The sequence below is a fragment of the Ailuropoda melanoleuca genome, chromosome 14 (assembly GCF_002007445.2).
Source record: "Ailuropoda melanoleuca isolate Jingjing chromosome 14, ASM200744v2, whole genome shotgun sequence".
NCBI classification, from domain to species: Eukaryota; Metazoa; Chordata; class Mammalia; order Carnivora; family Ursidae; genus Ailuropoda; species Ailuropoda melanoleuca.
In genome coordinates this window covers 62,906,927-62,918,941 of record NC_048231.1, presented here as the reverse complement: position 1 = coordinate 62,918,941, position 12,015 = coordinate 62,906,927, and the positions used below count along the sequence as shown (strand labels likewise).

The window sequence follows — 12,015 nt, the reverse complement described above, 5'->3', positions numbered from 1 at the left end:
AAATAAATAAAATCTTTAAAAATTTTTAAAAAATGCATGGATCAAGAGTTAAGTAGGTTCTGTGCATTTGAAGGGGGCTCCTGTGATAAAGTGAATGGAAGATTTTATGTCAAATTGGGATGCTCCGAAGGCTTGGGGGCCTCATTCTCAGGTGTCTTCAGACACTGACAGAAACTGTCCTCTAAGTAACCTATATATACAATGCTCATTGATTTTAAAGCACTGCTGGGGCTATTTTATTTTATTTTATTTTATTTATTTTTTTAAACTCATGGGAAATTGTAAGATTTTTTTTTCTCTCTCTCTTCAGGGTCATTGTGCTATTTAGTTAAAGTCAGTAGAGACCACAGAGCTTGACACGTGGTAGGAGCCCAGTGAAGTGTTACTTGAATGAATGAAGAAACAATGAGATCTCTCACAAAATACATTGACGTTATGGTTGGGAGTCTTGTACAGTTAAGTAACTGTGGTCAGTAAAGTGATGTTTTTCTACAGGAACCATTACTGTGAGTCCAATGAGATTGTGTCAGGTCTAAAATAACACTCCAAGGCAACCATAGATTTCCATCCTAGGAACTAGCAGGGTCCGTGCATAAGATACTGTGATCACAGTTCGTATACCCTAAGCGGTTGGCCAACTATCAGAAAATAGAATTAATGGGAACACTCCAGTCTCTGGGCATTCCATGTCGTATAGAGGCTGCTTGAGTCTGTGTGTGTGATATAAATACATGTATTTTAAACCCAGGTTGAAATTTGTGGAAAAGCTATGATTTGTATTAAATTCCTTCATTGCTCTATTAAATGTTATGAGTTATGATATCAAATAATACAGATAAGTATTTTACGATTGACATGCTTTTCTGGAAATATCCCCAAGAAACCTGCTGCTTTTCCCAGTGAAAGAGGTAATGGAGTCCCACTTGATAGTGAAACGTGACATAAGACAGGGGCATACATTTTTAACAAATAAAGTCATTCAAACTTTCAGTTTAAACTTCAGCTCATTTGTTCCAGGCGGTGCCCCTGGGGCTCCTGTTTGAACAGCACTCAGGTAGGTTAGATTTAGAAGGCAAATTTTTCATTAGCTGCTTTTGAAAGATGCCTGAAGTTAAATCCCTTGAAGGACTCTCCTACCGAAAAACCATTGCGGCTCTGCTGGGTGGGCGCGGTGGATGATTAAGCTGGGAATCCTCCGACTGAAAGCAGCCGGGAAATGGAGCTTTTAAAGGTAAACTGATCAACATGCCTGGGAAATCCATACAGGATAGAAACGGGGGAGAGAGGCATTTGAAGTAAAATTTCAGACGCCTCTTTCACGTCAGAGTGCTCCAGGCAGATTGATGCATCCTGGGAGAGGAAATAACAAGCATCTTTTTAGCTTTTAAAAAAGGCAATATTTCACAGAAATTTGGATGAGTATTTGAACAGTAAGGTGTTCTGATTAAAGTTTTTTCCAAGATTGTTTTTCGGTTTATTTTCTTTTTGAGTAGAGTTTAAAGTGAATAAATCTTAAGTGTCCACGTGTGTACAACTGTGGGACCACGCAGATCAAGATTTGGAACTTCTCTGGCAGTCCAGAAGGCTCGTTCTTACCGCTCGCAGTCAGTATCCCCCCACAGGTGGCCAGTGTCCTGAGCTCACTCTTCCCGGATTCGTTCTGTGGTCTGTACCTTCGTGGGAGTGGAATCATACGGAATGTGTCTCGTGTCTTTTCTCTCTGCTCTCTCTGTGAGAGCCCTAAATGTTGCATTTTCCTCATCACATGCCTATGAATTTCGTTTATTTTCATAAAATCGGTCAAAAGGGAGAAATAGTGCTATGAGGTCATAAGCCATTTGTGTTCACTTCTGAAGTAACTCTGCTTCTCCATTTAAACAGGGCTGGGGTGCCTGGCTGGCTCGGTTGGTGGGGCATGCGACTCCGTCTCGGGGTTGTAAGTTTGAGCCCCACGTTGGGTGTAGAGATTACTTAAAAATAAAATTTTAAAAAACATACTTTATTAAATAAATAAATAAATACAGCTGATAAGTTCAAGTCTGTCGTGATTTGGGCTTCCGTATATTAAGAAAAATTCAAGCAAGATTTACTGTGATGTCCAGTGGGACAGCCACTAGCCACATGTACCTATGCACATTACAATTTAATAAAATTTAAAATTCAGTTCTTCGTTTCCACTAGCCACACTCAAATGCTCAAATAGTCACATGTTGCTAGTGGCCACCTTTCTGAATGGAGCAGATCTAGAATGTTTCCATTGTTGTAGAAGGCCCTTTTGGACAGCACTGTTTAGAAAGCTGGCTGTTAGCTGCCTTTCTCCTCCCTTTCCCCCTTTGCAGATGTAAGGATTTAGTTAACATTTAGTTCTGTGGTTCTCAGACCATTCATCGTACAAACTTCTGTTTCCCACATTGTCCCTCCAGACCTTGGGGAAAAAAATTAATGGGAGAATTCTCACAACATGCTGCACTTTTAATTTCTAGAAGGTACCATGTGCTCTCCGACTTTGGGGCCTTGGCAATACTGCTTGAAACCCTCCTTCCAGCATCCCACTGTGTGTTGATTTCTCATCTATCAGATCTCAGCTTAGACTGTCTCCAGGGGACCTTCCCCATCCATCCTCCCGCCCCCAAGCCTGGGTTACTGTCCCTTCAATTCAGCTATCATGGTGACCTGGCCCTCCCCTGCCTGGTAGCAGCTGCTTGTTTCTTGGCTCCCGTCTCCCACTGAACAACAAGCCCAGTACGCTCAGGCACCATCCTGTCACGTTTGCTGTCACATGGCTCTCTCTTGTGCAGTGCCTGCTCTTAGGAGAGGGTAGTAAGTATGGTGGAAGGAGAGAACAACGGGCTGCACAAGGAAGGGCCAGTAACCAAGTAGCTTCATGTTAGGCTTCCTCTCTGCCAGGCAGAGGGGACTGTTCCACAGGGGAGTCTGTCAGAGACAGCTTTCTGTCTGGGCATCTCACAGAATACATATCAGTGCCCTGAGCTGTTTCTTCAGGAGTGATGATGGCACAACCGAGACATTTGCACCCTTCCTGGTTAAAGTGTTCGGTCTGCCTTTCCTCGGAAATCATACTAAAAAGACATCCAGGGGCGCCTGGGTGGCACAGCAGTTAAGCGTCTGCCTTCGGCTCAGGGCGTGATCCCGGCGTTCTGGGATCAAGCCCCACATCAGGCTCCTCCGCTATGAGCCTGCTTCTTCCTCTCCCACTCCCCCTGCTTGTGTTCCCTCTCTCGCTGGCTGTCTTCTCTGTCAAATAAATAAACAAAATCTTTAAAAAAAAAAAAAAAGACATCCAAACGGAGAGGATGCTGGGTGAGCAATCAGAGGAAAGGCAGATGGAGAAGTGGAGCTGCAAATGGTCATAATACGGTAGAAAATTCTGCATCTGTCAGTGGGCAGCTGTTCTTGGCATCACAGGCCACGTCTCACCAAGCCAGATGACCTCACAGGGAGGCAGCCGTGTGTAAAGGAAGGGTATTCTGTCAGGATAGGTACCAGAAACCCCAACTCAGACTAGCTTTAAAAATAAGGAACTTTATTTTCCCGAGTAACAGGACCTCTAGAGATAGGCTCAGAGATGGTTGATTCGGTGTGTCAACACTGTCACAAGAACCTAGGTCCTTTCCAGCTCAGCTTGGCCATCCCGGGCAGTGGCTTTCTCCTGAGCCTGGTAGGACGATGGCTGCTGCGGGTACAGGCACCCCATCTGGAACCTCAGTGTCGAGAGAAAGAAGAGAAAGCATTGGTGAGGAAGGGGGTTGCCAGAAGGTGTAAGGTGAAACATCTGGAGTAGAAGCCGTAGATAACCAAGTATCTGCTATAAATGCCAAGACCTCCCAGCCCCAGATATCCTCCCCCCATCCCAGTCTGTGCATTTGCAAAGTTCTTTCAGTCTGCCTTAGACTTAAAAGTGCCTTAGAAGTGATCTAACTAATGGGACACACACAGACCAGGGAAGGCTCCCAGAATGGAGAAAGAACGCAAAGGGGAGAGGAAGTTGGGCGGCTCACCAAAGACCAGTTCCCATACTTGACAGTCCTGCCAGAGTTGCCTGCCAGAGTTGCCTGGAGCCGGCCATTGGGAAACTCCCTCCTGGCCCTTAAGGGTTAATTCCCCCCACCACCACCAAAGAAGAAACACTGGCTTAATTTTAAATTTAGCAATATCCATACATTCATGATTTACAATGTAAATGGTATATATTCTGGGAAATCTGGAATCCTTCAACCAATCAGTTATGCTTTAATTTTTTTCTCCTTCTATATAGACCTCGCAGTATTGGAGCTGTGCTGAATGAGGTCACAGTCTAACTACGGTATTAACCCTGCAAATCTGTTCATTTTCGCCCGAGCGCCCTCAGGCAGGATACAGAATGTGTCCAATTGAAAAACTATTACAGACGCTGCAGATTACAGACGCTGCCGTGCCGTGATGGGATGCATTGTAGCAGGGAGGGGGCATGTGGGGTGGGGGGTGGGGGGGGGGGGGGGGGGGGGGGGGGGGGGGGGGGGGGGGTTCTTGAGCCAGGTAGGAAGTAGCTCTTAAAAGTAGAGGCTATGGGATTGCATTTTTAAAGGAAAAGGGCTGTTCTTTGTCATTTGAATTTTAAAGTGCTAACTTTTAATATTTTCAAACCTTAGCTGTTTTATATTTTCTACCAACCGTGTCTTTGTTTTTTAGTTATGTTCCCCATGCAGTACCTCTTCAGTTTCTTTTCTCTGTGTGCTACAAACATCCATTTATGTTTTTTTAATATCCATTTTGCATTATTAAAAATGCATAGGAACGTATAAAGAATGATACAGTGAACACCCATGAACCGACCAGCCAATTTAAGAAATAAAACATGAACTCTTTTCCTATGACTGTTTCTGGGCCCTGTTTAATTCAGCACGGAGCAAAGCACAACACAGATGGTCAGCGTTTCGTGTAAAGGCCCCATCCCGCCCCATTCGTGGGAGCTGCAGAGTTTCAGAAAGCGTGTGCATTCGCAGTCTTGCCTGGACATGTGGTTAATGCTAAGTAGTCTAACAGTTGCGCCCCAGGTAACTCCTAAAGCTGTTTCAGATCATAAAATCTATGATGTTTTGCAAATTTATATTTTATCGTGCTGGGTTTTATGCACAAAAACTAGATGACTTCCCCTTTATAATCTCCATCAAAGGCATTTTTCAAAATCCCTTTATTATGCCTTGTCACTGGCTTTGCCGCACATTGTGTGCACGTTTGAAAACAATCACTGACTCAGTGATAAATCTGAGTGTATTGTTGTGGCGTTAGTCTGGCAGAACTGAGACATAAGTGCTATTTTAGCTTATTCCTCAATTGCAGGCTCTAAATATTTGACCCCTTCATTGAGTGCCAGAGACCTGACTTGACTTGTCTGTGGTTTGGGCTCTTATTTAAAAGCAATCGACCGTGTTTGGATAGTGTTTGAAATATTTATATTGTATCCATGGAAGGGACGTAGTATTTTATTTCCTCAAGAGTACACTTCCTTCAGCATGCTCTGGCGGCCACCCTGTGATGTCCTCCGTCTACTCTTCCCCTCCCACTGCCACCTTTGCCTGTGGGACCGCTCCAGCGGCACCTGCCCCAGGGCCACCCCGGGAAGCTCGGTATCCGAGAAGTCTGGCATAGAGAAGAGCGGCTTGCTCGTGGCTCACAACAACATACTTACCACCAAAGGGTACAGTCTTTCCAAAGTGTCCCCAGACCCACAGTCTTACAGAGAGAGAAGCAGACAACACACGGGTAGAGTGTGTGTTGATTTTTTTTTTTTTATTAATCTCTTGACTGATGAACTTCTGGTGCCTATTTACAAGGTTGCCTTGAGAATGTGTGCTGACGGCCATGCTAGTCCTACCCTCTTTTTCCTGATTTGAAAACTAGAAATCAAGGAAAACATTTTGCAGAACACAAGTGCTGAAAAGGTCTGTATTTATCTCAACTGCCCAGCAGTAAGTTTCCAAAGAGAAGGATAAAGCATCCGTATTCTCTGTAGACGTGGGTTGTTTTAAATGTTGATTGTCTTTTCCTTTAGAATGAGTGGTAGCTCTCCACGTGCCATTTACCAATTGTTAAATGCGAGGATTCATTAGTGAAATAAGCCGTCCTAGAGCTCAGGATGATTGGAAGTGAGCATTAGTTCGGCTCCTTGATTCTGAGCATGGGAAGTTTTCCTTTTCTGTGTTACAGATTCTGTGTTTCTAATATTCATTACAACTAGAGCGAGAGCCTGCTGATTTGGGGAGATTGTATTGCCGAATGAATACCAACGCTCGGCGCTGGCTTATTCTTTATGATGCATGTGTTTCCTTTCTCTTCGCGGAAAAAACGAAAACATGTCTCAACTTGCTTATCTCTCTGTAGGACAGTCGACCCAATATGTCAAGACCTCTGATCACTAGATCTCCTGCGTCTCCACTGAACAACCAAGGCATCCCTACTCCAGCACAGCTCACAAAGTCCAATGCGCCCGTCCACATTGATGTGGGCGGCCACATGTACACCAGCAGCCTGGCCACCCTCACCAAATACCCCGAATCAAGGTAATCTGAAAAAAAGGAAAAGTCTGCTCAGAAGTGCGTGTGTTTGATGACCTAACTGTTTCTCCTTTGACCAGCACAGCCGCAGTGTGGCCTCCCTGGGGCAGGGCAGGGGTTAGAACAGGAGCGCCCGCCACGGGGCCTGCTCTGGGGTGGGGCTGTCAGTCTCGGCCCAGTGAGGGCCTGACCCACAGAGGAATGGGGTACGCGTAGACCCGTCACACGGGAGTGGAGTTTTAGGATATTCTGCCCTGCCAAGATTTTGATGTCTCTCAATGTAGTAACAAAAAGAAGGATGATTTCTACCTCCCGCGAAACTTTTCTTCTTTCCCTTTCTTCTAAAACACACATTCTTATCAGTTCTTAGAATTTTCTAGGAGATCATTTGGCCCACCAACTTGTGAACTAGAGAAAAAAAAAATGAGAGACTCTTATCAGTGAGTGGGGCAGTATATTTAGAACAGTATGCAAAAGTCCAGGAAGCCAAGATAGTCTTGCTTTAAAAAAAATTAAAAGAGCAGTGGGATTTCTGAGCACTCAAGGCAGATAAATAAATATAGAAAGTGTCTGAAGAGGAGAGAGTGGTTTACAAATAGGCGGTACACACTTGATGCTTGTGAGACAGCCCCTCCCGTGTGTCCTCCCACCACTTCTAGAGGAGTTCCAGGGAAACAGTTTGCTTTGTTATTGTTGCCAGGACACCCCTCCTGGCTCTGCCTGGATTTGGGGGCTATGCCCAGATCTTCTAAGGGAGCTGATCTTCACCAGCTCTGTCGGGTGGGTAGAGGAGGAGGCAGGAGCTCATGTGGGCCAAAGTCAGGAAAAAGGGGGTTTCTCTGCTTGGTTCTGCTCATCTGGGATGGAAGCACACCTCTTGGGCTTCGGGGAGGGACCAGTGGCTTTAAAGTAACGGACAGCAGGGAGCTTTACAGCCCCAACACATAGCACTGACCTGAAAATCAGCGGCATCTTGATAACTGCATGAAGACCCCTTTTTTGTTTGTGTTTTTTTATTCTCACTCTACTGCCTGATATTTTATGAAAGAAGGTGAAGTTTGAGAAGAAGAAAGAGGAAATATTTTCTCTCTCAATTTCCAGATTTGATTTCTGCAAAGTGAAATGATTTTTAAAAACACAAATGACTGTTAATTCAATTATCAAAAAAACCTATGTATTTTTCAATGAAATGATGCTGTCAGTCAGTGATTCGTTTTACTGAGTCCCCACTTTCCCTAAGCTCGTTGTAATAAGTCCTCCAAAGTCATGCTATGTGATGGCTGTATTTCCCAAGACTATCGTGATCTAAGTAATGTTTCTTTAAAAAAAATACTTAATTCCATTCCTTCTAAGCTAACACCAACATCAACAAACAAAAATCGCTGTGCCTCTTCACATGAGCACTTAATTCTAGGGGCCAAGCCCCAAAACATACAGGAGTCAAAAAGCAAACCCTTAGCTGTAGCAAAATTCACGGATCTGATCTGATGGCCTTTTGCTTCAGTCAGATTTTTAAACTCTGATCCAGGAGGGAAGTTAATAATTACCCCATGTGCATGTGACATAAATAGTAGGTTTTCTTCAAGTGCTCCCTGCAGCGAGGTGGGTCTCTTCCTTAGGGACTAAAGCCCCCCCCCCCGGGGGGGGGTTGGTTTCTGGGAAGCTCCCCTGTGTCACTTAGCCAGTTGCAGTGGTATGAGGTAGAAATTCGTTGGAGACTCTGTTCATTCAGTTCCTCTCTCAAACAGTTTGCTACTTTGAAAGACCTCGAGCAGTGTCTCACTTGGAAAGTCTTCCTCTGGCCACCTGTGCCTGGGTATTTCTAAGAGTCCAGTTGCGGTTCCTCCTTATCCACACCCTGAGGCATGCATCGCATTCCGTGATCTCAGTACTCTGGACATCTGCGCTGTCTCATATGGCCCCCACTAGCCACGTGCAGCCACTGAGCACTTGACATGTGGCTGGTCCAAATCAAAATGTCCTAGATTTAAAGTAAAATATCTCAATAGTTTTTTATTATTGATTTCATGTTGGAGTGAGAATATACTGAATTAAATAAAATGTCATTAAAATTAATTTCACCTGTTTCCTTTTACTCTTTTAATGTGGCTCCCAGAAAACCCCAAATGACATGTGTCTTGCTTTTTGTTTCTATTGGACTCTGCCGAACTAGACACAGATTTTTTAAAAAATCTCACCAAACCTACTTCTCCCCCAACCTGATACTTCCATGCATCATAACTTGAATTTCTCTTTCAATAACTTAATTAGAAAAGTTGAAATTGCTCATCTTCCTTTCCCCATCTTTCCTTACACTTCCTTGTCACCGCTGGGCCACAGTTTCATGGGAGCAACATCAAAAATAATTCATGGTTCATCAGTCCCACGTTTGAATGCTGACTCTGCCGTTTAGTAGTTGTTTGGCCAAGAACAGGTCCAATTTCTAAGTGCCGGTCTTCTTTCTTGTAACATAGACACAGATATGTCTTCTTGCAAGGTTATTGTGAGGATTAAATGTGATTATGAAAAGCACGCCATGGCCCTGTGCCCAACACATACTATTGCCTTTATGCTTAACCTTCTGCCAAACCCAGCAATTGTTTCTCTTCAGACTGCCTTCCAAATACCAAATATATCCCATTCCTTCATTTCCTAGACGATGGAAACAGGCTCACTTTTGGACTCTTGCCTGAATGGACTGCAGGCTGGAGGGACTCCCAGCCGTCACCTTCTGGTCCTTGATCTTGATGCCCCTACCCTACCTGTCCCAGAACTGCTGAGCTGTTCCAAGATCATCCTTATTGTCAGGGAGATGTTTTGTAAGCTTATGTTAGACTCTGAAACAAGCGTTACAAAGTGACTTCTCTTTCTGTTGCTTACACCTAAAGCAGATGACTGTGGTTTAGACATTGAATTGACCACCCTGCTCCCTCTTCGAGTGTGTGTGTTTTGTAACTCACTCGATGTTCATTTCAAGGCAACAATCAGTTTAATGGGACCCATACATATATGTTCATAGTCAAAGATACAGGGGAGAAAGAGTTTCGTGTTTTTCTTATACATGTCAGCTCTTCCTTCCAGCTTCTGAGAAAAGTCTCTTTGGGGATAAATCAACCTTTGGGGATAAATCCTAGGAGATTAGGTTGCCCATGACCATGGAATTACAAATAGCCCCAACTCCAGTTCTCTAAATTCTAGGGTACTTTGAACCCTTCCCACAGGGCCATTCCCTCTCCCCACCCCTCCCCTCCTCAGCACACCCTGGATCCTCTCTCCCTTGCCTTTCCCTTGGTGTAGCCCAGAGGGGAGGAGGGCTTTTTCCTTGGTTTTGTTTTCTAGGATTTCAAGGGGAGACCTGTAGTGTAAAAGTCCTAATTTGTAGTAAGGGATCGTAAAAGATGTCATGTCTTTCTGCAGTTTCAAAGGTCCTGCAAAGATCCTTTATTCCATTTTGAAATATTTTAGGTGACTTTTTATTCTGTCTCTGTTTATCGCCTTCTTGGCTAAAGATTACTCTTAGAACCCCAGAAAGTGGTACAACGGACCACACAGCTAAACATTAGAAGCACCTGGGAAGCATTAAAAGGCCGTGCGCCATCCTGCCTCAGACCAATAAAATCTGAGAGATCCTGATTTTCACCATCTGGCTTTGAACAACACCAACATATATGGTCCCTCCAAGTGAATATCGGCTTCTTCCTAAATGAGTGTTTCAGGCTATATCGTAATGGCCATCCCACCAAAAGAAAATACCTTTTGATCTTCATTTCTTTGATTACCAAGGTTACCTGGTTCCACTGTGTATGGATACCCCGTGCTTTCTTTGGGTGGGGGAGGCTTGGAAGCCCTGAGTAGGAATTCAAGAAGTGAGCTGACTTTCACATTTTACAAGGTAAAAGGTTCTTCACTCACATTGTGACTCACATCCATCATCGGGTGCTTTCTCACTGAAGGGACTGAAGGTTTCAAATTAACGGCAGTAGTGCAGACATCAGTGATGTGCTCTGTCTAGCTGATGCTTTGTGCAGGATGCAGAACTGCTCTTTCGAGGTGCTTATGAGACCGAGGCTGATCCATGCCATATTTTACTGGACAGTTTGCTAGCTTGATTGATAAGTTGTAAGTATCTAGACATGGGAGGTGGGCCTCACATGGACTCTTGCCCTGGGCCCTGCACGTTTTAAAGACAGACCTGCGGGGTGCCTGGGTGGCGCAGTCGTTAAGCGTCTGCCTTCGGCTCAGGGCGTGATCCCAGCGTTCTGGGATCGAGCCCCACATCAGGCTCTTCTGCTGGGAGCCTGCTTCTTCCTCTCCCACTCCCCCTGCTTGTGTTCCCTCTCTCGCTGGCTGTCTCTGTCAAATAAATAAAATCTTTAAAAAAAAGTAAATAATAAAAAATAAAGACAGACCTGATTATATCTGATTTAAAAATCTAAGCTACCCATTATTAACATCATTGATAACAACAAAACCTAGGTATCTAAGTCATTTATCATAAGTAATTAAGATTGGTACCAAATGACATGGCCTCTTTAAAATTTCCCACTGTTGCCACTGAAATATCGTTATAGTCACACAGGCATGTGAGAGATGAAAGAAGCATTCTGTGCGGGGCGCCTGGGAGGCTCAGATGGTTAAGTATCCAATTTGATTTCAGCTCAAGTCTTGATCTCAGTGTCATGAGTTCAAGCACCGAGTTGGGCTCCACGCTGGGCACAGAGCCTACTTAAAACAAAGCAAAAACATTCTGTGCTTTAAAAGAAGACACGAGTCTGAGTCCAAAGTGAGGTCCATTTCATCCTTTATTATCACCTCGAACAAAAGCAGGATGAATAGCGGCTATATGGATGGTTATTCAGATGATGGTGGGCTTTTTAAAACCGGAAAGTGGGCTGTTACTGCTAATGAGTAAAACCTCTGGGGAGGTAATAAGGCAGGGGTCTTAACTAACAGAGCAGGTCAGCCAGCGACCTAGAGGTGAAAGACAAGATCTCATGTTACAGTCCCCTGAGCCATCCGATCTGACTGCTTGACAGAGCTTTTTTGTGTTTTAAACCCGGTACACGGTACACGAGTTAACTCCCACATAAGTAGATTATGCTAAATCGGGCTCTCCTGAATAGCCGCAGAGTTACTAAGCACACTGGCGTACGTAGGTAATTGCAAAACTCCAGAGACTGGGCTTTCAGCCTTACAGTCAACACCCATGGCCACCCAAGGGGTGTGTGTATTTGAAGCTTTAGGACGGAGATGCCAAACATGTGTGCTTTGCCAGCAGAGATCCGGCTCCTGGCGTGCTTCACTGTCGATGTGTGAGCCGTGGAAGCATGGTACACGGGGAGCTGCCCCGAAAGGAGAGCTGGAGGAGTGCGCTGTGACGGGATGGGTGCGCACACTCACAGGACGACTGGATGCTCATGTGTGGATTTCCCTGTCATCGTGCTAGGTCAGACTAGGAGGT

The 12,015-nt window shown here is 44.7% G+C and overlaps 1 protein-coding gene across 1 annotated transcript in view; it reads left to right on the top strand.

Annotated features, from left to right (window-relative positions):
• Positions 1–12,015, top strand: part of KCTD1 (potassium channel tetramerization domain containing 1) — an 87,028-nt gene that overhangs the window by 39,240 nt on the left and 35,773 nt on the right. Inside the window, 1 exon segment of the mRNA XM_019796618.2 lies at positions 6,382–6,560. Coding sequence (XP_019652177.2) covers positions 6,382–6,560 — 179 coding nt within the window.